General features: G+C 36.4%; 1 protein-coding gene across 6 annotated transcripts in view; it reads left to right on the top strand.

Annotated features, from left to right (window-relative positions):
* Nucleotides 1–27,054, top strand: part of Trip4 (thyroid hormone receptor interactor 4) — a 74,318-nt gene that overhangs the window by 17,916 nt on the left and 29,348 nt on the right. For 5 of the 6 annotated variants that reach the window (XM_078048895.1, XM_078048897.1, XM_078048894.1 and 2 more), the window contains exons 2-10: nt 5,096–5,265; nt 5,875–6,008; nt 10,606–10,818; nt 12,832–12,910; nt 14,453–14,582; nt 17,548–17,763; nt 19,073–19,141; nt 21,219–21,345; nt 26,710–26,897. In XM_078048895.1, the coding sequence (XP_077905021.1) occupies nt 5,886–6,008; nt 10,606–10,818; nt 12,832–12,910; nt 14,453–14,582; nt 17,548–17,763; nt 19,073–19,141; nt 21,219–21,345; nt 26,710–26,897 (1,145 nt within the window). In that variant the 5' untranslated portion in view covers nt 5,096–5,265; nt 5,875–5,885. The remainder of the gene's footprint in view (nt 1–5,095; nt 5,266–5,874; nt 6,009–10,605; nt 10,819–12,831; nt 12,911–14,452; nt 14,583–17,547; nt 17,764–19,072; nt 19,142–21,218; nt 21,346–26,709; nt 26,898–27,054) is intronic. The other variant, XM_005316685.4, reaches the window with a different exon arrangement.

Raw genomic sequence — 27,054 nt, 5'->3', positions numbered from 1 at the left:
AATCGACTACCAAACCAAAAAATCCCAGACATATCACATGGTTTGGCTTAACTCTTGTGTGAATGCAAAATCAGGTTAAACAGTTTTCAAACATTCATTTTAATTTAGTGGAATGTTATCAAATTGAATAATAAGACTTGACAATATATGTACCAAAAAAGTGGTTTTTATTAACATTATTATGTGTGAATTCAAATTTACTGAGTTCATTATAGTCACTTAGTATCTTAGAAGATTGAGTCTATTTTTGATGAATCAACAACTTGGAATGGATTACAGATGATAAATGCAGACTTCTTAGTCTCAGAATCAAATTTTTGAGTATACTCTATCAAGAAAATTCTGATCTCATGATCCTGGTTTAACAGTTTTTTTTGGCAGACTCAAGTTTTCCTCAAACTCATCCACACCACTGAAAGTGAAGTGATAAATTTCTATTTTAAAATTGAAATACTAAGGACTGGGGTATAAGCTCAGTGGTAGAGTTCTTGCCTAGCATATGCAAGGCCCTGGATTCAATCCCGATAACCGACCCCCCCCCCAAAAAAAAATGGAAACACTAAGTATGGAACACCTGCTTGCATTTTTTATGTTTATTTTTTAGTTGTGGTTGGACACAACACCTTTATTTTATTTATTTTTATGTGGTGCTGAAGATTAAACCCAGGGTCTCACATGTGTTAGGCGAGCGCTCAACCACTGAGCCACAACCCAAGCCCATCACCTGCTTGCATTTAAAAAAATTTTTTTTCGTAGTTGTAGATGGACAGAATTCCTTTATTTATTTGTATGTGGTGCTAAGGATCGAACCCAGTGCTTCGCACATGCTAGGCAAGTGCTCTGTCACTGAGCTATAACCTCAGCCCCCACCTTCTTGCATTTTTGTATTTTATGTGTACATGTTAGACAAGTATTCCAAACTTCCAATAATCACTGAAATTACATATAATGTACTAATATTTGAACCATAAAGTATTCACTAGTTGTTGCACAACAGGCTATTATTCCATGACTAAGGCATTTACTGTGTCTTGTCGCAATAAATTAAGAATTATCAAGATGTGGGGCTGAGGTTGTGACTCAGTGGCAGAGCGCTTGCCTAGCATGTGTGAGGCACTGGGTTCGATTCTCAGCACACATAAAATAAATGAATAAAATAAAGGTCTATCAGCATCTTTAAAAAAAAAGAATTATCAAGGTGTATTACAGTAGTGTTCTAGCTTGCATAATTTTACATGAGTAATCTGAATTTTAAAAATAGCATAGAATTATTAAACTCCTAATCAGTCACATGTTTATAAGACATTAAGATGAGTTCAGAGTTAGCAAAATAAACTGTGTCACAATCTCCATGAGTTCATTTTTTTAGTTGACTGTTTTGATAATATTTGGTATATAACACATTTGGATGAGTGTTCTTTATCATACTTCATTAAACTGTTAAAATGACATTTAAAAAATATTTCCAGAACTGTTTTTACTTCCTTGGTGAAAATTTGGAATTCCAGGGTTAAATGATCCTTTAAGATTCCATATAGCTCTGTGAGTCTTTGCTACCGGTTAATTTTTTGATGGAGACTGGTAAGCTTTGAGGAAAAGGTAGTTGAAATATGTAAGACCTGAAATGTCATTGTGTCTTTTTTTCTTTAATCTGATGATCATTTTTTTTTTTTTTTAGAGAGAGAGGGAGAGAGAGAGAATTTTAATTTTTTTTTTTTTTTTTTTCAGTTTTCGGCGGTCACAACATCTTTGTTTGAATGTGGTCCTGAGGATCAAACCCGGGGCCGCACGCATGCCAGGCAAGCGCACTACCGCTTGAGCCACATCCCCAGCCCTGATGATCATTTTTTAAAAATATTTTTTTAGTTGTTGATGGACCTTTAATTTATTTATTTGTATGTGGTGCTGAGAATCAAACACAGTGCCTCAGGCAAGTGCGCTACTGCTGAGTTACAACCCCAGCCCTGATGATCATTTAAAAAAAAAATTTTTTTTTTTTAGTTGTAGATGGACACAATATCCTTATTTATTTACTTTTATGTGGTGCTGAGGATAAAACTCAGTGTTTCATAAGTACAAGGCAAGTGCTCTACCACTGAGCTACAACCCCCCAGCCCCTGATGATCATAATATGTTCTTTTTTTTTTTTTTTTGGTATTGGGGATCAAGCCTAGGGCGCTTAGCCACGAAGCCACATCTTCAGCCCTTTTTTTTAGAGACAGGGTCCTCGCTAAGTTGTTGAGGCTGGCCTTGGATTCATGATCCTCCTGCCTCAGCCTTCCTAGGCACTAGGATTACAGACGTGTGCCATTGTGCCTGGACTCTAATGTACTCTTAAGGAAGCCCAAAGGTATAGGTTTGTTCACCTGTAGCTCATAACTGCAGTTCCACCACGACACTATGAAAAGGATCCTGTCCATATGCTACCAATGATGGGACAATTTTGTGATTTTATTTTTTTACATTTAAAGGGTATAACATTGTTATAATTTTCTTGTGACTCACCAATGTGTCTGAATTACAAATGTTTTGAGAGTCTTTTTTTTTTTTTTTTTAGTTGTAGGTGGGCACAATACCTTTATTTTATTTATGTAGTGCTGAGGGTCAAACCCAGTGCCTCACGCATTCGAGACAAGCACTCTATCACTGAGCCACAACCCCAGCCCCTGTTTTGAGGGTCTTGCATCTAAATTTTTGCTGATGTTGTACGGGGGATTGAACAACCCAGGGACACTCTACCACTGAGCTATATTCCAGCCCTTTAATTTTTTTTTTTTTTTTTTTTTTGAGACAGGGTCTTACTAAGTTGCTGAGGCTGGCCTCAAACTTGGAATCCTCCTGTCTTGACCTCCTGAGTAGCTGGGATTATAGCCACACACCACCTGGCTTATATTTAAATTTATATTTTTTATCACTTCTTTGTTAACAATAAGATATATTTACTGTAGATAACTAATAAAGATCAGAAAAGGATAAAGAAGGAAACAAAATTACCATAATGCCACAATCTAGAGAAAACCATTTTCTCTCTGTTAGTGTTTTTTCCTATGCATATTATAATGCAATGTGTTTTAAAAAAATTATTCATTGTTACTGGGGAAAAGAAAATAAATTAAAACTGTATAGGGGCTGGGGTTTCAGCTCAGTGGTAGAGCACTTGCCTAGCATGTGTGTGGCACTGGGTTCAATCCTCAGCACCATATAAACAAATAAAGTTATTGTGTCCACCCACAACTAAAAAAATATTTTTTAAAAAAACTGCATTTAACTTTACCACTCAAAGATAATGATTTTGGTATATAATGTTCTAGCCTTTTTCCTATACATAGGTTGGGGTATGTATACCTTTTATGGGAAGTGGGATCATATACTGTTTTACTTATCGTTATTATAAGAGTTCTCAGGTTGATAATAAATTTTTTGTTAGTCGGAGATGGGCACAATATCTTTATTTTATTTATTTATTTATTTATTTTTATGTGGTGCTGAGGATCAAGCCCCGTGCCTCTCACACGCTAGGCAAGTGCTCTACCTCTAAGCTATAAACCCAACCCCTTGATTATAATTTCTTATAAATTTCACTTTTTAAATTTTTTTGGCAGTGCTATAAATTGAACTCAGGACCTCACACATGCTAAGCAAACACTCATCCACTGGGCTACACATCCCAGCCCTTTTTTATTTATTTTTATTTTTTTTATTATTATTTTTTTTTAGGTGTAGATGGACACAACACAATGCCTTTATTTTTATGTGGTGCTGAGGATCGAACCCAGGTCCCGCCTATGCTAGGCGAGTGCTCTAAACACTTGAAATATATTGGCTGATTGATTTCTAGGAAAGTTGCATTATTTTATATTCCTAAACAATTAATAGCATTTCCTTAAAAAAGATCTGCTTGCCTGTACAGTAGTGGCACCTGCCTGTAATCCCATCAGCTCTGGAGGCTGAGGCAGGAGGATTATAAGTTCAAAGCCAGCTTTAGCAACTTAGCAAGGCCCTAAAGCAATATAGCAAGCCTCAGTCTTTAAAGAAAATATTAAAAAAGGGTTGGGGATGTGGCTCAATGGTAAAGCACTCCTGGGTTTAATCCCTGGTATTAAAAACAAAATCTATTTATTCTGATGTGACACTAATCTTGATTTATAAATTTTTAAGAATAATTTTTTAGTTGTAGATGGACACAGTATCTTTTTTTTAAAAAAAATATTTATTTATTTATTTATTAGTTCTCGGCGGACACAACATCTTTGTATGTGGTGCTTAGGATCGAACTCGGGCCACAGGCATGTCAGGCGAGCGTGCTACTGTTTGAGCCACATCCCCAGCCCCTGGACACAATATCTTTATTTATTTATTTTTTATGTGGTGCTGAAGATGGAATCCAGTGCCTAAAATGCGAGAGGCAAGCACTCTTCCACAGAGCTACAGCCCCAGCCCTTGACTTACAAGTGTTGAATTGGGGCTGGGATGTGGCTCAGTGGCAGAGTGCTTGACTCACACATACCAGGCCCTGGTTTTGATCCTCAGCACCACATAAAAATAAATAAATAAAATAAAGGTATAAAAAATGTTGAATTAATAACTAGTTAGGAAAAAAATAATGAGGTTATAGTATATAAGTCTATCTTCAGCAAATAATATAAATTTAGATTTTGCAATGTAGAGATTAAGTAGTACGTATCATTTGTAGGGAAATGAGAAGTGTTCCTATGTTAAGGATAGCCTTGCAACACTTCACAGCACTGATTTGATTCTAAAAATACATCAAAACAGTAAATGGTTAAATACATATGAAGTTTAGATTATTAATTTCTTGAGATCAGGGTCTTTGTCCTAATCATATCCCTAGTATCTTGCATAGTATTAGTTCAAAGTAAAGTTTTTAATAGATTAATGAATAGTAGGGTTTGTTTTTATTTTGAGGTGCTAGGTATTGAACCAGGGTTTTACTCATACTAGGTAAGCCCTCTACCACTGATTTACATCTCTAACCCTAATGAATGGTTTTTACTATCTTGACCTCCGTTATAATTATTGAAAAGCATAATGTAGGTTATCCTTGTTTCATCAAATTTTATCTTTGCCTCCTGAGGTATGTTTTGTCGATTGAGAGTGCTGAAGAAATACGAGAATATGTGACGGACCTTCTCCAGGGAAATGAAGGCAAAAAAGGACAATTCATAGACAATCTTATAACCAAATGGCAAAAGAATGATCAGGAGTTGCTTTCTGATCCTTTGCAGCAATGTTTTAAAAAAGATGGTAAGTTAATGTAATTAGGTATAGGTTGAAATATTGTTCATAAATGAGCAGGTTTAAAAGTCTTAGTATTTTCAGCTACCTGTTTTTCTTCACAGCTAATTAAAACATAATCGTATGTCTCAAAATAAAAAGGGTTGGGGATGTGTCTCAATTGCTAAGTACCTCTGGGTTTAATCATCCCTGATACCAAACAGGAAAAATAAAGAAATGTTGACTGATTATAATTGTATAAATAACAGAGGTTTCTGTTTAATTCCCAAAAGGTGAACAACAAAGTAAATTACCTAAGTCATTATTACTTTATAATCATAAATATCACATTTTAAATTATTAATCCCAGCCAGTAGTATTTGAGTTAATATCATTGACTATAATCTTGAAAATGATGGTTTAGTTTAGTTCTGGATTGAAAGGAATTCTGCCTGACTTGATGTCTTGATTCTACTAAGCATCACTTTCTGTTTATTACCTATTCAAGTTAACTAACACATGTGGGGTGAGGCCTTAGGTTCAAATGCCAGTACTGTGATTAAAAAAAAAGAAAAAGTTGTTGACTAATGATTCTTACTATTATCAATCTTTGTGTGATTGTGTGTTTATTCTTTAAAGAAAGTTTTGATATGCATAAATCAGGAGACCAGCTAAAGCGTGGTAGGCGGAAAGGAAGAAACAAACAGGAAGTTCCTGCATTTGCTGAACATGACACAACTATAGAGGTCAAAACACCTTTTGATTTGGCCAAGGTGAGCACTTATAGAATGAAGCTTTTTCTGCCTCTATGGAGAAGAAGTGACTAATATTTTTTAGAGAGTGAAGTGTAAAAATTGATCTGCAGTGGCAATTTTCAACAAATATATGAATTTAGATGATAATGATGACATATTGCTTTCTATATGGTAGGGTTTTTGTTTTTTATGGTGGTTCTATGGATTGAACCTAATACATACTATCCAACTGATAGAAAACAATGACATGCTGTGGGTTTCATCTTCAACATTTTGTGGGTTAATGCTGAAAGAATGCACAATGCTTGCTATTATTAAAGGTATTCCTTTCGGCTGGGATTGTGGCTTAGTGGTAGAATGCTCGTCTAGCACATTTGAGGCCCTGGGTTCGATCCTCAGCCCCACATAAAAATAAATAAATAAAATAAAGGTATAAGGCTGGGGATGTGGCTCAAGTGGTAGTGCACTTGCCTAGCATGCGTGAGACACTGGGTTCGATTCTCAGCACCACATAAAAATAAAATAAAGATATTGTGTCCACCTAAAACTAAAAAATAAACATTAAAAAAAAGTTATAAAAAATAAAGTTAAAAAAACCTGAACTTTGTTTAAAAAAAAAAAAAAGGTGTTCCTTTCTTGAACCAGTCTTCTCTAATATTATTATTATCATCTAGCCTTCAAAACTTATTTCCTAGTCTCTCCTGGCTCTCACAATAACTCTTAAGGAAAACAAATGTTTATGATCAGGAAATTTGATAAGCTAAATTTCCCCAAAGAAATAATAGTTAATAAACTAAGATTGAAGTACTGAACTCAAAAATTTTGAGTGTGATTACCAAGAAAAAAACATAGGGCAGGCACAGTGGCACATTCCTATAATTCCAGGGATATAGGACACTAAGATACAGTGGCACATACCTGTAATGCCAGGGATATAGGAGGCTAAGGTAGAGGATGATAGCACATTTGAGTCCCCCTCTTGGGCAATTTAGTAAGACCTTGTCTTAAAATAAAAAATGAGGGGATGTGGCTCCAGCGGTAGCACACTTGCCTGGCATGCATGCGGCCCGGGTTCGATCCTCAGCACCACCTACAAACAAAGATGTTGTGTCCGCCGAAAACTAAAAAATAAATATTAATTCTCTCTCTCTCTCTCTCTCTCTCTCTCTCTCTCTCTCTCTCTCTCTCTCTCTTTCCAAAAAAAAAAAAAAAATGAAAAGGATTAGAGAGTAGCTCAGTAGTAAAGTGCCCCTGAATTCAATCCCCATTACCACAAAAACAAACAAACATAGGTGGGCTTAGAGTGTACCTCATTGATACAGCATTTGCTGAGCACATGCAAATTGGTGAGTTCAATCCCCAGTGCTGAGAGAGGGGATGAGGGAGAATTGAAAAGTGTTTGAAAAATAATTAATATTAAATTAAAGAGAAGTAATAGAAGAATGAAAGTTTTTTGTCAATAGGAATGAAATGAGCAAAGACTAACACAAACAGCCAGGTGTTGTGCCACATACCTATATTCCCAATAATTTGGGAAGCTGAGAAAGAGGCTGAGTCAGGAAGATTGCAAGTTTGAGGTCAGCCTGGGCACCTTAGCAAGACCCTGTCTTAAAATAAAAAATAAAAAGAGTTGGTGATGGGGCTTGGTGGTTGAATGGCACTGGACTCACTCCCCAGAACCACAAAAACAAAGACCTTCAGAAGCAAAAGAAAAGCATAGATAGCTAGTATAGAAAGGTGTTTAACTTTACTTATAATTAAGGTGACCAATTTGTCGTCTTTTATCTTGGTTTGTTTGGGACTTTTTAAGTTTTAACACTTAAACTCTCATGTCCTGGGACACTCCCTCCCCCAACTCCTAAGCAAACCAGGCTGTCCGATTATTCTACTAATAAATAATTACACATGGGCTGGGGATGTGGCTCAAGCGGTAGCGCGCTCGCCTGGCACGCGTGCGGCCCGGGTTCAATCCTCAGCACCACATACAAACGAAGATGTTGTGTCCGCCGAGAACTAAGAAAAAATAAATAAATGTTAAAATTCTCTCTCTGTCTGTCCCCCTTTCACTCTCACTCTCTCTTTAAAAAAAAAAAAAATAAAAATAAAAAAATAAATAAATAATTACACATTAAAGCTGAGCACAGTGGCACATGCCTATAATCCCAGTTACTCAGAAGACTAAGCTACAGGATTGAGAGTCTAAGGCTAGCTTAGGTAATTTAACAAGACCCTGTCTTAAAACAAAAAATAAAAAAGGTTGGTGGGAAGAAAAGGACAAAAGAAAAAAAAAAAACTAGCTGGGGATATAGCTCAGTGGTAGAGCACCCTGGGTTCAATCCGCAGTACCACCACCACCACAACAAACTACTCAGTGATAACGAAGTTGTATTAAGTTAGGAACATTCTGAACACTACTGGTAGCAATGTATATTGATTTAAGCTGTCTGGGGACACTTTGGCAGCTTACATCCAGAACTAGGCACAGTGGAACATGCCTGTAAGGGACTCCCAGCAGGCTGAGGTACCTGGAATGTGTTCAGTAATAGAATGAACCTGGGTTCAATCCTGTACCAAAAATAAAACAAAAACTATGGAAATGTTCAGATACTTCTAACGTATTTACATAACTCAAAAATATAAGCTGGGTGTGGTGGTGCACGCCTATAATCCCAGCTATTCAGGAGGCTGAGGCAGTGATACAAGTTTAAGGCCAGTCTCATCCATTTAGTGAGATCCTCTCTCAAAATAAAAAAGGCTGGAGATGTAGCTAACTGGTACAGTGTCCCTGGATTCAATCCCCAGAACTGTAAAAAACAAAACAACTACAACAAAAGTAATCCATTTCAGATTTTAGATTGTGGAGTGACATACTATGCCTTTTCCTGCTTGCCTTGTTCTCCCCTTCTCTCTACTATTTTTGTCTCTCCCCTTCTCTTTTTAAATAAATATTTATTATCCATTATAAATGAGAGACCTCATCAAAGCAGAGTCCTCAATTCCTCAAATACTTGTTTTAATATAAATGGATACTTTAAAGGGAATCAGAATACAAATTTGTTCTTAAGAGATTTTAAATCTTCATACCACCACCATCTCTGAGATTCAAAAATATAATATTGGTTAATTTTTAAAAGTGGCAACCTGTTAGATTAGATAAAATCTTAAGCATTTCTTTGTCTTAGGTTTTCATTCTTGCCTTCACTGACTTCTATTTGGTATTGTCACTATATCTCATCTTTTTGCTTTGGACATGAGAGCATTTTACCAGCTCTCTTTACTTACTTACTTCCTTGTAGTCAGTTTCCCATAGACTGGAACTCTTAAGATTTTTCTTTTCTAAAACATCAGTTTCTGGAAATGATCGAGAAACTCGCAAAGAGAAAATAAGTTCACAACATGGTTGCAAAGAAAGGCATCTATACTTTTTAAGTGTCAGAGGCTGGTGGATCTGGTTTTGTTTGTTTACTTTTTATTAAGTGACCTAAATACACAAGTGAAAAGATGAATTTTCACAAACTGACTATGCTATGGATTTTAAAACTAGAAACAAAACATTTCTTGTCCCTCTACAAGATGTCCCAAGTACTAAAAAAAAAACAACAAAACTCAGCCCTCCAAAGAACTTCATAATAAAAGATATCCAAGTGAAGAGCAGACACATGAAAAGGCTCTCAACTTCATTAGTCATTAAAATAATGCAAAATATAATCACACTGCACTACTACTACATACCAATTAGAATGGCTAAATTGAAAATACAGGTTTTCCTAAGGGAAAACGCCATCTTGATTTCCATCACCATAGTTTAGTATTGACTATTTTTTGTTCAATTGATTGGTTGGTTGGTTGGTTGAGATTGGGTATTTTTTCCCCAGTAGTTCTGGGGACTGATTATAATGACTAATAAAGTTGAGTACCTTTTCATGTATCTGTATGCTATTTGGATATCTTTTGTTATAAAGTTCTTGTTTAAATATTTGCCCATTTTTAAATTATTATTAATTTCTGATTGAACAAATTTCTCATTTTACTTATTGATTGTCCACAAATCCACAAATGTCATCTTCTTTTAAAGGCATTCTTGTGTTTTTTTTTTTTTAATATTTATTTATTTTTTTAGTTTTCGGCGGATACAACATCTTTGTTTTTGTATGTGGTACTGAGAATCGAACCCGGGCTGCATGCATGCCGGGCGAGCACGCTACCACTTGAGCCACATCCCCAGCCTGCATTCTTGTTTCTTATAATCTCCAATTTAGCTATGCTTTAAGATGTCATACAGCTTTGAGTGCTATATTTATGTTCCTCCAGCCATAGTAGGAGATTGAGGGCTGCTAGCAAAAAAAGACAAGGAAATTATTAGCCTATTTCTATGGAGCATAGCCTTTCCTCAGCCCCTTAATTTTGATTATTTGTATTTCTCCCTCTCACTTCTTTCATGATTTCTTGGACAGTATATATATGTGTGTGTGTGTGTGTGTGTGTGTGTGTGTGTGTGTGTATATATATATATATATATATATATATATAGCTATGGACTAGAACTGAGGTTTTCCCTCCTTCATTCTTTTCATTTTCATTGTTCAATGTTATTGTGATGTCTTTGTACAATTAGGCACAAGAGAACAGTAGCTCCGTAAAGAAGAAGACAAAATTTGTCAATTTATACACAAGAGAGGGACAGGACAAGCTTGCAGTCCTACTTCCTGGTCGCCACCCTTGTGATTGCCTGGGCCAGAAGCATAAGCTCATCAATAACTGTCTCATCTGTGGGCGGATTGTCTGTGAACAAGAGGGTTCCGGCCCCTGCTTATTCTGTGGATCTCTGGTAATTTTTTTTCTATTGTTTTATTGTGCTTTGTGTTAATACACAGATCCATTCAGATCCCTAACAATTTCCCTTTTTCTTAGTAAATTTCTTCCCCAAGGATTCTAGTAGCAGGGATTTGATTAGAAACCCCAGGTTGTGTCAGGCATGGTGGAGCATCCCTATAATCCCAGTGGCTCAGGAGCCTGAGGCAGGAGCATCTCAAGTTCAAAGGCAACCTCAGCAATTTAGCAAGGCCCTAAGCAACTCAGCAAGACCCTGTCTCAGACTAAAAATATAAAAAGGCCGAGATGTGGCTAAGTAGTTAAGAGCCCTGTGTTCAATCCCAGGGACCAAAACAAAAGCAAAACTAAAAACTTTAGAGCTTGAAGTGTCAGGATTTTTTGTAGTCTTCAGATGTGGCTTATATCTGTAGGGGCAAGAGTCACGGTGACATAATCCTCAATACTTCATAGCTTCTGTTTCTGGAACAACACCTGTTATAACTTTGCTTTGTTTAAGAAATGACCTTAAGAATGTAGTAGTAGGCCTGGGGTTGTGGCTCAGCAGTAGGGCACTCACCTCGCACGTACAAGGCCCTGGGTTCGATCCTCAGAACCACATAAAAATAAATAAATAAATAAAATAAAGATATTGTGTCCAACTACAACTAAAAATTAATATTAAACAAACAAACACAAAAAGAATGCAGTAGTAATAGGGCTAGGGATGTGGGGATCTGGCTTAATGGTAGAACACTTGCCTAACATGCATGAGGCCCTAGATTCAATCCCCAGCACTACCAAAAATAAAAAAGGAAAAAAGAGAAATAGCAATAATGACTCTTAAAAACTCTAAAGAGCTGTCTGAAAAGCTTATTTTACCAGTTGAGCTGTCTGGCAGAAGCAATAACATTTGATGTTGATAAAGGCATCTGTTTTATATTGCTTTATTTTTTCTAATGGACTCTTGATTTTTCCACATACTCAGAGATTAAACTGATAGACAACTGAATGACCTGGAGAATGTAGTTTTCACCATGTTTATAAAATAGCAATTAGCTGGGCATAGTGGTTCACACCTCTAATCCCAGCAACTTGGGAGGTTGAGGCAGGAGGATCAAGAGTTCAAAGCCACCCTCAGCAACTTAGCAAGGCCCTTAGTGAGACCCTGTCTCTAAATAAAATACAAAAAGGCTGGGGAAATGGTTCAGTGGTTAAGTGCCCCTGGGTTCAATCCCCAGTACCAAAAAAAAAAAAGGGAGGGGGACAGTGAATTTTTTCTCTTAGTCTGTTCAGTTCAAGAAATAGTAATGCAAACCAGATTGGTCTTAAAGTCTTAAATTTGATAAGTTTGACACAGTCCCTTCTCAGCTTCCTTCTGAAATCTGCAATAATTTTATAGTAAATGGAGCTTTCTTTGCTTAACATATTCATTATTTTCTAAGTTTGTTATGTTTGAAAGCAAAGAAACAAAATATATATAGTTGGGCTAGAGATGTAAATGAGTGGTAGATACCTTGCCTAGCATGCATGAGGCCCTGGGTTCCATCCTCAGCACTGCAAAAAAATGTGTGTGTGCATATATATTTAGTATAAAAGAAAATCATAGTATAAAAGTAAATCTAATTTTCACTAGTGGTACTGTAATCTTCTTTTTCTGATTCATTTTTCTAGAACCAGAAGACTTAATAAAAAGTCTTACTTGATTTTTCTAGTGTTCCAAAGATAAATATTTGTCCTTTGAAAGTACAGTAGATTTAAATAAATAGAAAATAAAACCCCACCAAGTGTTAGATATACTTGCAGTGAGGTAGTTTTTTATTTTTTGTATGACTCATAAAAAGGAAATGAAGAGAGAAGGAAAAACTTATTTAGATTAATGTGTTTTAATAGATTTGTCCTGATGAAAAGCATCAGTAATGTCATTTTATTGTCATATCTAATGTATAATTTAAGGTTACATTTAAGGTATATCAAGTGAACAATATAATTTAACTGTTAGATCATGTGTCCTTCTCTTATTATTTTACAGGTATGTACACATGAAGAACAGGATATTTTACAGCGTGACTCAAACAAAAGCCAGAAATTGCTGAAGAAGCTCATGTCAGGTAGACAGGAATCTTCTAAATGACTGTGGTGATGGGTACAACTTGTATCTATGGTTGTTTTTCTTTCCTATATTGTGGTATGAAAGATATAGTTTATAAAAGATGCAGTTTATTCATTCATCTAATCAACAAGCACTTATTTTTTAAATTTTACTATTTTAGCTACATAACTTTGAGAAACAAATATATAATAGTACATTGGATCACAGCTCAAAGAATAAAATTAATATCCATGAGCTCAAACTCATATAAATAAGTAACCAAATAAGTTAAGAAATAAAGAAAAGAGAATTTCTCTTTCTCTCTCTCTCTCTCTCTCTCTCTCTCTCTCTCTCTCTCTCTCTCTCTCTCTCTCTCTCTCTCTCTCTCTTCTCTCTCTCTCTCTCCCCCTCTCTCCCTGTCTCTCTATTAAAGGATATGTGTGTGGTGCCAGGGACTGAATCCAGGGACTCATACATGCTAGGCAAGTACTCTACTACTGAGCTACATCTCCAGCCCTAACTTTTGAAATTGTTAGTGAGGTTGAACATGTCTATATTTTTATTTATTTATTTTTTGAGACTGGGTCTTGCTATGTTGCCAAGGCTTAACCCTCAAGTGATCCTCCTGCCCAGGCTCCTAAGTAGCTGGGAGTATAGGTATGTACCATCATACCAGGCTAATTCCTCCTTGTTTCTTTTTTCTTTTCTTTTCTTTCTTTTTTTTGTTGGTGGTATTGGAATTGAACTCAGAGATGCTTTGCCACTGAGCTATACCCCAAACCCGTTTTTATTTTGAGACAGGCTGGTCTTGAATTTGCCATCCTCCTCCCTCAGCCTCCTGAGTCACTTGTATTTGGGTGTGTACTACCACACCTGGCTAATTCCTCCTATTTTCTAATTTAGTGAACTTTTGCCATATTTTGTTCTTTGCTGAACAGTAATACAGCTAATTTGTACTGTAGGCTGATACCATTTGATTTATCATCATCTGTGAATTTCAATTTCCTTAACTTTATAACAAATATAATTTCAAGCAAATTTCTAATATTATTGTGAGAATTAAATAATTTAATTTATATTAAATGCTTTTACATTAAACTTTTCATTTTTGCTCTCTTCCTGAAATTTTCCTTTTTTTCTTCCATTATTTTTGATTTGTAAAAGTACATTTAAAAATGATAGTCAGCCCTACTCAGTAAAGGTTTTCATTTTTACAGCATTTAATTTTGTTGATTGATTGATTAATTGCTAGCTATATCTTCAGTCCTATCAGGCATTTTTATGTTGTGTATTTAAACACTTTAGTACCTTTAGTGATCCAAAATTCTGTAAGGGAAGAAAAGGACCTCACATTCATTGAGTACCTATTACATATCAAGCAACACTTGATACTTTACACGTTAGACCTGGCCTCTGTACTTGGTTGTTTTCCATTGAAATGAAGGCTCCAGACCAGCAGATCAGAATGAGATCTTCCAATATTTTGTTCTTTGCTGAACAGTAATACAGCTAATTTGTACTATATAGGCTGATATCATTTGATTTCCTTATTCAATTTCAGGGATGGAGAATTCTGGAAAGGTAGACATCTCTACCAAGGACCTTCTTCCTCATCAAGAATCTCGAATTAAGTCTGGTCTGGAGAAGGCTATCAAGCATAAAGATAAACTGTTAGAGTTTGACAGAACTAGGTATGATATGGTTAGAATAACAAATGCTAAGAAATAGACTTTTCCACAGATTCTGGCCATTAAAAATTTTGGGGCTGGGGCTGTAGCTCAGTGCAGAGTGCTTGCCTAGCACATGTGAAGCACTGGGTTTGATCCTCAGCAACACATAAAAATAAAAACAAAATAAAATAAAAGTATGCTGTCCATCTACAACTACAAAAATAAAAATTAAAAAAACCCCACTATTTTGGCATTTGATATCTTCTCAAAGTGGAATGTGAGTTTACAAAGAAAAGTTGGATGCTCTGTATAGGAGGCCTACATCTTGTTTTTGAATCTGTGTTTGAATAAAATAGGCTCTCACCAAGAGAATTGTATCCTGCACCAGTTTATTTTTTATTTGTTTGTTTTTCTGGTGCTAGGGATTGAACTTAGGGTGTTGTTCTACCATTGAAGTACATCCCCAGTCCTTTTTATTTTGAGATAGGGTCTCACCGAGGTACCCTGGATGGCTTCAGATTTGTGATCCTCCTGCCTCAGCCTCCTGCATTGCTCTGATTACATGTATGTGTCATTGTGTCTGGCCCTGCATCAGTTTGTTTTGGCAAATGCTAGTATACCCCCTAGACAGTTGACTTGGGTTGTCATAATTCCCTACTTATTTCACTTGCAGCCATTTATTCATCTAGTCAACGTATGCAGTCATTTATTGCTTAACGATGGATGGAGCTGTGTTCTGAGAAATATGTTTTAAGTGATTTTGTCATTGTTGAAAATCATAGAGTTTACTTGCACAAATTTAGGTGATGTAGCCTATTACTTACCTTGGCTGTGTGGTATATCTATTTTTGGCAGAGCCTATTGCTCGTAGGGCCATGATGATCAAAACACAAGATTGAATTAATGCAACAGAAAACCATGCAATCCAAGAGATACTATAGGGGCTAGGAGTATAGCTCAGTGGTAGAAAACTTGCCATGTATGTGAGGCCATGGGTTTGAGACCCAGCACTGAAAACAAAATGAAAGAGAGAGATGTATGAGATATATGAGGCCACTACTCGCATAACACAGCATTATTGTAAGTAGAAGGAATACACTCTAAAATAAGGATAAGAGCTAGGGGAGTATCTCAGTGGTAGATCACATAAGTGTGTATGAGACACTGGGTTTCATCTTGACTATCTAAAAATAAATATAAAATTTAATGATAACCTAGTAAATATATAATGAATAACCTAGCAAATACATAAACCAGTAATAATCATTTACTATCATTATCAATCACATATCACCCATAATTTTTAAAAATATTTTTAGTTGTAGATAGACACAATACCTTTGTTTATTTAGTTTTTTTATGTGATGCTGAGCATCAAACCTAGTGCCTCACATGTGCTACTGAGCTACATCCCCGGTCCTTTTTATTTTGTGACAGTCTTACTAAATTGTTGAAGCTGACCTTTAACTGTGATCCTCTTCTTCAGGCTCCAGAGAAGCTGGGATTACATATGAACCTGATTTCAGTTTGTTTCTTTATGCCTATGTTTATCACTGATTTGTTATTATAGAGAAATTGAGTCTTTTTTTTTTCTTTTTTCTTTTCCTTCTTTTTTTCTTTTTTTTTTTTTTTTTTTTTTTTTGTGTGTGTGTGTGTGTGTGTTTGGGTCACTTTTAACACTAAGCTATATCCCCAGCCCTTTAAAACAATTTTTTTGGACAAGATCTTCCCTAAGATGCTTAGGGACTTTCTAAGTTGCTGAGACTGGCCTCAAACCTGCAGTCCTCCCGAGTATCCAGGTTTAAAGGTGTGCATCATCTTTTTTTTTTTTTTTTTATTAAAGAGAGAGTGAGAGGCAGTGAGAGAGAGGGAGAGAGAGAGAGAGAGAATTTTAATATTTATTTTTTAGTTCTCGGCGGACACAACATCTTTGTTGGTATGTGGTGCTGAGGATCGAACCCGGGCCGCACGCATGGCAGGCGAGCATGCTACCGCTTGAGCCACATCCCCAGCCCCGCATCATCTTGACCTGTAGAAATTCAGTCTTTATTGGATTTGTGACTTTGGAGTGATCACTTAATTTCTGTGAGCTCCAGGTTCATTATCTATAGAATGGGAGTTAGATCATTAAGACTCCTTATAGTTATGTTTCTTTGTCAGTATGATCTTAGAGATAGGCCTGATTAAGATATCTTGGAACTTTGCCCATTGTGTTAGTAAAGTCCTAGAGATGGGGTATGGGGATGGAAACTGTCATAGTAGTCAAATAATAGTATGTCCTAAGAATAGATAATTAAGCCTTAGGACATATTTCAGGGTAAAACTCTAGTAAGCAAATGGGCCTATCAGTAATAGACTGGATCCCAAGTGTAGAAAAATTAGAATATTGAGTAAGTTGCCAGAACATGAACTCTGATGCAGTAAAATCAAACTGAAGCCCAGGTATCAGAAGGTGAAAGCTGGAGTATGCAGAAAGGAAGAATGATAATGAATTATGGTACTGTGCTTTTCCTGTCTGATATTGAAATAAGTTCTATAAGCTGCATTGGAGATAAGATATAAGCAGCTCCACTGGTGATCTGCATGCCTGTAATCCCAGCTTGGGCTGTGGCTCAGTAATAGAGCTCTGGAGGCTGGGGCAGGAGGATAGTGAGTTCAAAGTCAGCCTCAGCAACAGCGATGTGCTAAGCAACTCAGTGAGACCCTTTCTCTAAAATACAAAATAGTGTTCGGGGTGTGACTCACTGGTCGAATGCCCCTGAGTTCAATCCCTAGTATCAGTAAACAAACAAACAAAAAAAGATATATGCAAAAGCTGGTAATCAGGCTGAGTTTCACCTGTTTTTGTAACATTCTTGGACTTTGTATTTCAGACAGTAGCCTCTAAGACTAGCAAAAGAGTAAGTTACCTTGAAACAGTTCCTCATTAATAATTCTATGCTTATCAACATGTGGCTTAATTGTCATGTGTTTGTTTGTTTTTTAGTATTCGAAGGACCCAGGTCATTGATGATGAGTCAGATTACTTTGCCAGTGATTCTAACCAGTGGTTGTCCAAAATTGAGCGGGAAACTTTGCAGAAGCGAGAAGAGGAGCTAAGAGAACTTCGACATGCCTCTCGACTTTCTAAGAAGGTCACTATTGACTTTGCTGGCCGGAAAATCCTAGAAGAAGAAAATCCATTAGCAGAATATCACAGTAGGTAAGTGGCCAGCACCAGAAAGGGTCTCAAAAAAGGAGTAGGTTGACTATATAGGATTTTTACTTCTTTAGTGATGTTGTTTTTGTTGATTTTTAAAAATGATGATCATCAAGCTGGGCACAGTCGTACATGCCAGTAATCCCAGCTGTTTGGGAAACTGAGGCAGAAGGATCATGTTAAGCCAGCCTCAGCAACTTATCAAGGCCCTAAGAAACCCAAAAAGACCCTGTCTCTAAATAAAATATAAAAAAAGACTGGGGATGTGGCTCAGTAGTAAAGCACCCCTAGGTTCAATCCCTGCTACAAAAAAAAAAAAAAAAAAGGATGATGATCCCCAGCACTGTGGTAAAAAAATAAGTAAATGAAAATTTAAAAATAAAAACAAATTTTTAGGCCTGGGGATGTGGCTCAAGCGGTAGCGCGCTCGCCTGGCATGTATGTGGCCCAGGTTCGATCCTCAGCACCACATACAAACAAAGATGTTGTCCGCCAAAAACTAAAAAAAAAAATAAATATTAAAATTCTCTCTCTCTCTCTCTCACTCTCTTTTAAAAAAAAAAAAAACAAATTTTAAGAGCTAGAGATGTAGCTCAGTAGTAGAGCACTTACCTAGTATGCACAAGACCCTAGGTTTGATCCCCAGCACAATAAAAATAAAGTTAATGTTTATTGGGGCTTAAAAACACATAGACGTAGCTAAGAAAATTTTTCAAGGAAGGAGACCTGTCCTTACTTATAATAAAAAACTATTACTTTTTAAAAAAACTTTTGATGGGTTTGTTTGTTTTGGTACTGGGGATTAAACCCAAGGGTGCTTTACCACTGAATTATATCCACAGCCCTTTTCATTTTTTATTTTTTAATTTTTAATTTTTTTATTTGTAGATGAACACTATACCTTTTATTTATTTATTTATTTATTTTTATGTGATGCTAAGGATCAAACCTAGTGCCTCACACATGGTAGGCAAGAGCTCTATCACTGAGCCACAACCCCAGCCTCTTATTTTTTTTATTTTGAGAAAGGGCCTCACTAAGTTACCAAGGCTGGCCTTGAATTCCTTTTTTTTTTTTAGTGCCAGGGATTGAACTCAAGAGCACTTAACCACTGCACTACATGTCCAGCCCTTTTTTGTATTTTATTTAGAGATAGGGTGAGTTACTTAGTATCTCACTTTTGCTGAGGCTGGCTTTGAACTCACAATTCTCCTGCTTCAGCCTCCCAAGCTTCTGGAATTACAAGTGTGCACCATCGCACCTGGCTAGCCTTGAATTTTTTTTTTTTAATTTTTTAATATTTATTTTTCAGTTCCTGGCGGACACAACATCTTTATTTATATGTGGTGCTGAGGATCGAACCCGGACGCACACATGCCAGGCGAGTGCGCTACCGCTTGAGCCATATCCCCAGCCCTAGCCTTGAGTTTTTGATACTCCTACATCAGCCTTCCAAGTCACTGGGAATATAATTGTGTGCCATTGTGCCTGGCACAGTTTTAATGAAAATATAGTACCAAACTGGGAGAAAATGTATTGAAAATTTTTAGCAAAGAAGCAATATCTGTACTTTACAAAGACCGCCTACAAATTAAAAGACCAAAAAAAAAAAAAATCCAGTAAAAAAATGGGCATGGTGGTTCAAGCCCATAATCCCAGCTACTAGGACTGCTAAGGCAGAAAGATCACTATTTTGAGTCTAACCTTAGCAACTTAGGGAGACCTTATTTCAAAATAAAATTTAATAAGTAGGGTTGGGGATATAGCTCAGTGGTAGAGTCCTTCTGTAACATGTTTATGATTCTGAGTTTAATCCCCAGAACCTCAAAAATAAAAATTTAGAAAAAAGAAGAAGAAGAAAAATGGGCAAAAGCTAAGAATAGATAAATCACAGATGAAGAAATATGAATAACCAGGAAGCATTTGGAAAGATATTCAACTATTTATCAGAAAATTCAGATTTTAAAACCTATTACTTTGCATAGTGGCACATACTTGTAATCTCAGTGATTCAGGAGATTGAGGCAGGAGTAGCAAAAGTTTGAGACCAGCCCTAACAACTTAGTGAGGCCCTGTCTCAAAATGAAAATTTTTTTTAATATTTATTTTTTAGTTTTAAGTGAACACAATATCTTTATTTTACATTTATGTGGTGTTGAGGATCGAACTCAGTGCCTTAAGCATGCTAGGCAAGCACTTTACCACTGAGCCACAACCCCAGCCCCTCAAAATGAAAATTTTTTAAAAAGGCTGGGTGTGTAGCTCAGTGGTAGAGCACCTTGGGTTAAACCCCAGCACCAGGATGCCATTGTTTTTGTTTTTGTTTTAGTATCAGGGATTAAACCCAGGGGCACTTAATCACTGAGCTACATCCTTAGCCTGTTTTTCATTTTTTGTTTTTAATTTTGAGACAGGGTCTCATTAAGTTCTTTAGGGGCTTGGCGAGTTGCTGAAGCTGGCCTCGAACTTGCAATCCTCCTGACTCAACCTCCCGAGCCACTGGGATTACAGCGTGTGCCACTGCACCTGGCCCTTTATAGCTATCTTAAACTTGCCATTGAAATTCAAAGCTTCTTGAAGGCTGGAACCATGTCCTCCCCATGTTTTAGGTTGAATTGCATATAAGGGTTTCCTTAACAAATATATGTTGAGCTGAATTCAAGGTCATGTTCAACCTTTTCTATTAGTTAAAGCTTGTTATTGTTTTATTATGTTTCAAAATTATAATCATCATTCACAAATGTTTGTCAGACATCAAACAGGAGTATGGATATAGCCACAAGGAATATAGAGTAATAGAATGGAATAAGATAGGGCTTCTAAGCCAGTAGGATTTCACAATGTTCAAATGAAAATCTTCATGTCCCTCTGCCCCCTGGCCCCAGGGCTAAGAACCAAACTGAGGGCCTTGAGGGGGCTAGACAAGAACTCTGCCACTGAGCTAAATTCCCAGTGCCATCACATTCATTTATATGTTTAGATCCAAATACCCAAAACTAACACCGTAAGCACAGAATACATGGGATGTATCCAATGGTTATTTAGGGACCCTAAATAACCATTTTTTAGAACTTCTAAACCTCGAAGCAGATAGAATTCAAATAGCATAGGTAAGTAAAAAAGAGACTCCTGAGTAGACAAAGTAGTAACTGTAGGATGTATTGAATAGACAAGCTGCCATAGAATATTCATCTCTGAGTCAGACTACTTTTTAAACAAATTTTATATTCTTTGTATTTTTGTTGATCTTGTTAAACTGGTAACTATAGTGTGCTCTACCTATTTTCCTTAAGTTCTGTGGAAGGAAGGTAGAGTGGGAAGAGGGAAAGTTGTTCATGGGCTTCTCCTTGAATTCCAAATTTTAATATTACCAAAGGGTTTTATGTTGGTTTTTAAGTAAAGACATTCTGAGCATAGAATATTACCGATTATTGCTTCCTTTTGGTTTATTATTACAGATTAGATGAGACAATACAGGCCATTGCCAATGGAACCTTGAACCAGCCACTGGACAAAATGGATAGATCTTCTGAAGAGCCTTTGGGAGTTCTGGTAAATCCTAACCTGTACCAGTCCCCTCCCAAGGTTAGTGGACCTTTCTTTCCTCTAGCTGATAACGAGAGAATTTTGGTCCTAAATATTTCTCCTTTCAAGTATGTCTGTTTTATAGTTTATAGATACCAATTTGCTCTCTTAACTCACCTACCAATCTTACATTTTTGCCCAATTTTTTTCCAGTTTTTATTGCAGCACTTCCAAAAAGTTGACTTGTGCTATCTTCAATGAGCATTTTCCAAAAGAAGATGTTATTAAATACAATAGAAATTTAGACAGTAGAGTTAAGGGCATTGGCACATACTTGTAATCCCAGAAACTCAGGATGCTGAGGCAGGAGAATCCTAAATTTGAGGCTAGCCTCAGCAACTTGCTGGGACCCTAACTCAAAATAAAAATAAAGCTGGGCATGGTGTCATACGTGTACAGATAAATGAAAAGTTGTGCTGCAATTGTGTACAATGAATCAAATGCATTCTGCTGTCATATATACATAAATAAAATAAGGAATGAATGATTTATTTATTTATTTTAAATTTCTTTTTTGTTGTTGTTGTTATAGTTGGGCACAATACCTTTATTGTATTTGTTTATTTTTATGTGGTGCTGAGGATCGAACCCAGTGCCTCGCACATGCTAGGCGAGCACTCTATTGCTGAGCCACAACCCCAGCCCAAGATTTATTTTGACTCAAGTTTCAGAGGTTTTAGTCAATAGTCACTTGACCTCATTGCTTTGGGCCTGAGGTAAGGCAGAGCATATGGCAGAGTACATATGCTAGAGCAGAATAACTTGCCTCATAACATCTGGAAAGCAAAGAGAAAGGAAGAGGTTTGGGTTCCAATGACCTCTTTAGTGGTACACCCCTAATGACCTAACTTCCTAACTTCCTTCTACTAGTCCCCACACTAAAAGTTCTGCCACCTCTCTATAGCTCTATCAACTGGGACCAAGCTTTTAATACATGTGCTTCTGGGGGATGCTCAATATCAAAATCAAAATCCATATAAAGTGGTGAATACGTGCAAGCTAGGTAGGGTTTATAAGATGTATTATTATAATGAGAAATAGAGTAGGATTAGGTAGGTAGGATCAGATCATTAAAGAACTTTTTTTTTTCTTTCTTTTACTTTTGGGGAGGGAGTACTGGGGATTGAATCCAGGGGTGCTCTATCACTGAGCTATACCCTCAGTTTTTTTTATTTTGAGATAGGGTCTCACTGAGTTACTTAGGGCTTTACTAAATTGCTCAGGCTAACCTCAAATTTGTGATCTTCTTGCCTCAACCTTCCAAGTTACTGGGACAATAAGCATGTGCCTATTAGCTAGGAAGTTTTAGCACTTTTATTTTATAAATAAATGTGATACAGAAAGTTCTTATGTAGAGAGAGAATACCCTCAGGGTAATGCTTTATCTACTTACCTTCAGCACTATATATGTGTCAAATTCTGTGCTAGGTAGTGGGAAATTAAAAGATTAATTAAAGGTCCAGCTCATGTCCTTAAGAACTTCAAAGATCAGTGGGAAGATGTGTATGAATGCAAAGATTACAGTTCTTTAAGATAATTGCTATGAAACATACATGTCATAGATGCAACAGTATTTATGAGCATGTTCATAAATCTGTGAGAGAGCATAAAAGAAAGAGTGTTTGACAACTAAAGAATGACTAGAAGAGTTTGGGTTTGTAGCTCAGTGGTAGAATGCTTGTTTAGCTACAGGTGAGGTACTGGGTTCAATTTTTAGCACCTCATAAAAATAAATAAATAAAAGTAATATGTCCATCTACAACTAAAAGAAAATTTAAAAAAAAATAATTAAGAATTTCTAGGTAGACAAATCTGGGGAGAGAATTCCAGGCAGAAGGTACAACATGTGTAATGACTCAGCATCTTGAATGGATAAAGAAAATGTGGTACATATACACAATGGAATATTACTCAGCCTTAAAGAAGAATGAAATTGTGGCATTTGCAGGTAAATGCTAAGTGAAATAAGCCAATCCCAAAAAACCAAAAGCTCAATGTTTAAAATCTCTGATAAGTGGATGCTGATCCATAGTGGGGTGGGGGGATAGGGAAGAATGAAGGAAATTTGTTCTGTGTAGAGGGGAGTAAGGGGATGGGTGGTGTTATGGGGATGGGAAAGATGGTAGAAAGAGACAGACATTATTACCCTGTCTACATGTATCATTACCCTGCTGGACTAACTCTAAACTATGTACAGCCAGAAAAATGAGAAGTTGTGCTCTATTTGTGTACAATATGTCAAAATGTATTCTACTATAAAATAAATAAATTCATTAATTAATTAAAAAAATAAAGGGATAGTGAATGAAGACTGCTTCTCCCTTTTAAGGCCAAGAAAAAAAAAAAAAAAGACTCAGCATCTTGAAAGCATTGCGGGTTTGGGGAAATCAAAGCATTTTTATGGACTAGTAGATGTGTTAGTTTCCTAGTGCTACAAAACAGATAGGGTGATTTAAGACAGTAAGATTTCTTTCCTCATAGCTGAAGGCTAAAATTTCAAAATCAAGATGTTAGCAGAGCCACATTCCCTCCAAAGATTCTACATGAATATTTTCTTGCCTCTTTCAGTTTCTGGTTGCCCTAGGCTTGTAGCTGAATCATTCCGATCTCTACCTCTGTCTTCACTTGGCCTTCTTCCATGTGTATCTCTGTGTGTCCTCTCCTTTTCAAAGAATACCAGTTATTGGATTTAGGTCACCATAATTTAGTGTGAACTCATCTTAAATTGATTACATCTACAAATTTGTAAGGTCATATAATCAAAGTCTAGGTAGACATGAACTCAAGGGGATCCTCTTTTTTTTTAATTGATTTTATTTTTTAAATACATGACAGTGGAATGTATTACAATTCTTATTGCACATATGGAGCACAATTTTTCATACCTCTGGTTGTATATAAAGTATGTTCACACCAACTTATGTCTTACATGTACTTTAGATAATGATGTCGACCACATTCCACCATCATTGCTAACTCCCTACCCCCCCCTTCTCCTCCCACCCCTTTGCCCTATCTAGAGTATGTCTATTCCTCTCGTGCCCCTCAAGGGGATATTCTTTAACCCAGTGCAGTAGATAATACCTGCTCTTGAAAGCCCTATGTTTCACAATAAGCACTGAGTTTTATTCGAAAGTAAGCAAAGAAGGATCCTTGAAGATCCTTGAAGACTGGTATGACTTCCATGCTTATACAGACAATGCATTGGAGGGAAGGTTAAGACTAGAAACAGAAAAATTGTTCCAGAAGTTATTGTAATGGGGAGATAATAAAGGCCCAAGTTATTATCATAGTACCAGTAGGATAGAAGAGAGTTATTTAACAACTAACAATATAGACAAGTAGATTAGTTAACAGGTTATATAATAGTATTATTGAAAGATAATGAGGGAGAATGGCTGTTTGGTTACAGTCAAGAACTGTAGTAGAGACAGAGCTAAGAATTTGGGCCTCAGGATTATTCATCCAACATTTTTACAAGATAACTTATTTTTTCCATAATAGATCAGTGTTTCCACACAAGAACTTCTATTCTTACCTAATATTTACCCAATTTTGCCTTATGATTCAAAAGACAGTTGTCTCATATATATATATAAATATACATATGTATACATACACATATATATATAGATAGATAGTTTTTTTTATATAATAAGAATTGAACCCAGGAGCACTTAATCACTGAGCCACATCCCCAGCCCTTTTGAGATAGGTTCTCAAAAATTGCTAAGTTGCTTAGGGCCTTGCTTAATTTCTCAGGCTGGCTTTGAATTTCCTATCCTCCAGCCTCAGCCTCGTGAGCCGCTGGGATTACAGGTGCGCCACCACAGCTGGCAAAACCATATTTTTTTCATGTTTTATGTTTCCCTAATCTGTGCTTTTCACATAGTTAATTACTCAATAAATGTGGTTTTTAAATATTATTATTATTTTTAAAATAATAATAATAATGCTTTTCTATCATGCACAGTTCCTTGTGCATGCTAGAAAAGCATTCTACCACTGAGCTACATCTTCAATACTTCAAAAAATTTTTTTGAGATGGGGTCTTGCTAAATTGTCCAGACTGGCCATAAACTTCCAATCTTCCTGTTACAGCCTCTTGTGGAATTACAGGAGTGTGCCACTGTGCCCAGTTTAACTGTGGTATTTTAAAAGCTATGACAGGGCTGAGGTTGTAGCTCAGTGGTAGAGCGCTTGTCTAGCATGGGTGAGGCAATGTGTTCAATCCTCAGCACCACAAAAAAATAAAACTAATGAAAAGTAAAGTTTAAATTCTTTAATAGAAAAAGACAAAACTGTTAAATCATAAAATTTTGTTGTGAAAAGATTAAGATCTTAGAGATTCATCTAAAAATTTGTCAACAAAAGATTCTTAGAGATCCATCTTTGGCAGTTGAGAAAGCTGAAAGTTTAAGGGGGTTAAATGATTGCCTAAGTCTCCAGGCAAGTACTCTAGCAGTCTTTTTTAAAATAAGTTATTACACTTTTAAAAATTAAAAAAAAAATGAAGACTTACCATCCTAATAGCCATTTTTTTTTTCTTTTAAATTTTGGAACACTTGATCTTCTTGCTCTGAAAGAAACATTAACCTTCATGATTCTCTGACTGAACTCTTGCCAGAACTCTTTCGTCTCCTGTAATTACCTGTATCCTATAATTCTCTATTGCCTTTATATGATGGGAACCTTGTTTCAGTAGTGTTCCTTCTCTTTTAGTGTACAAGTTGTTTTTTTCAGGATTATACGAGTACTTCTTATACCCAGTAGCCAGAATTACTGCCCATGACAGCATCTGTTTGGCTTTGTTATAATACTGACATGTGAGTCTGCTGTAAGCACAAGAAGCATTATGAACCAAAATGTTGTATGTCTTTTGGCTGATTCACTTATCTTAGGAAACCTCCAGAATTCAAGATAGAGCCTTAATAAGTATAAAATGGAAATACTTACAGTTCTTTTGGTCTGGTAGTTGTGCTGCTTCTGGAATTAAGCATTATATGGAGACTTCAACATTCTACCTATCTTTTAAGATGGCACTTTGTTATCATACCTGGAACTCTTACTGAATTTATACCTTTTTTGGCTTTGTTTGTTTGTTTTTTGATGGACAACATGACTTTATTTTATTTGCTTATTTTTGTATGTGGTACTGAGGATTGAACCCAGTGCCTCACATATGCCAGGCAAGCACTTTGCTGCTGAGCCACAGCCCCAGCCTTTTTTTGGCCTTGTTTCAGACAAAGATGGGATAAAATTTTCTAAGAAAATGTATCTACTATGATTTCCTCATTATTGCATTTGTTCACCATCCCCGGATTCTTCCCTGTCAGACTGAACTGTTTGTGTTTTCCTATACAGTGGGTAGACCACACAGGTGCAGCCTCACAGAAGAAGGCTTTCCATTCAGCAGGATTGGGACTTGAGTTCAATTTATATCAGCACCAGTTGCGAATCCAGGATCAAGAATTCCAGGAAGGATTTGATGGTGGCTGGTGCCTATCTATTCACCAACCCTGGGCTTCTCTGCTTGTCAGAGGGATTAAAAGGTAAGAATAGAATCAGTGAAGGAAAGAGACTAGCAGGTGAGGAAGTTCTGGGGAGTGATATTGGCCAAATTATATTGTTAAATTATATGCATGTATGAATATGTAAGAACAAATTCCATCATTATGTGCACCTATAATGCACCAATAAAAAATTTGG

The sequence above is a fragment of the Ictidomys tridecemlineatus genome, chromosome 5 (assembly GCF_052094955.1).
Source record: "Ictidomys tridecemlineatus isolate mIctTri1 chromosome 5, mIctTri1.hap1, whole genome shotgun sequence".
Taxonomy (NCBI): domain Eukaryota; kingdom Metazoa; phylum Chordata; class Mammalia; order Rodentia; family Sciuridae; genus Ictidomys; species Ictidomys tridecemlineatus.
Note: the sequence above shows the minus strand (reverse complement) of the source record. Positions and strands in the feature narration are given on the sequence as shown.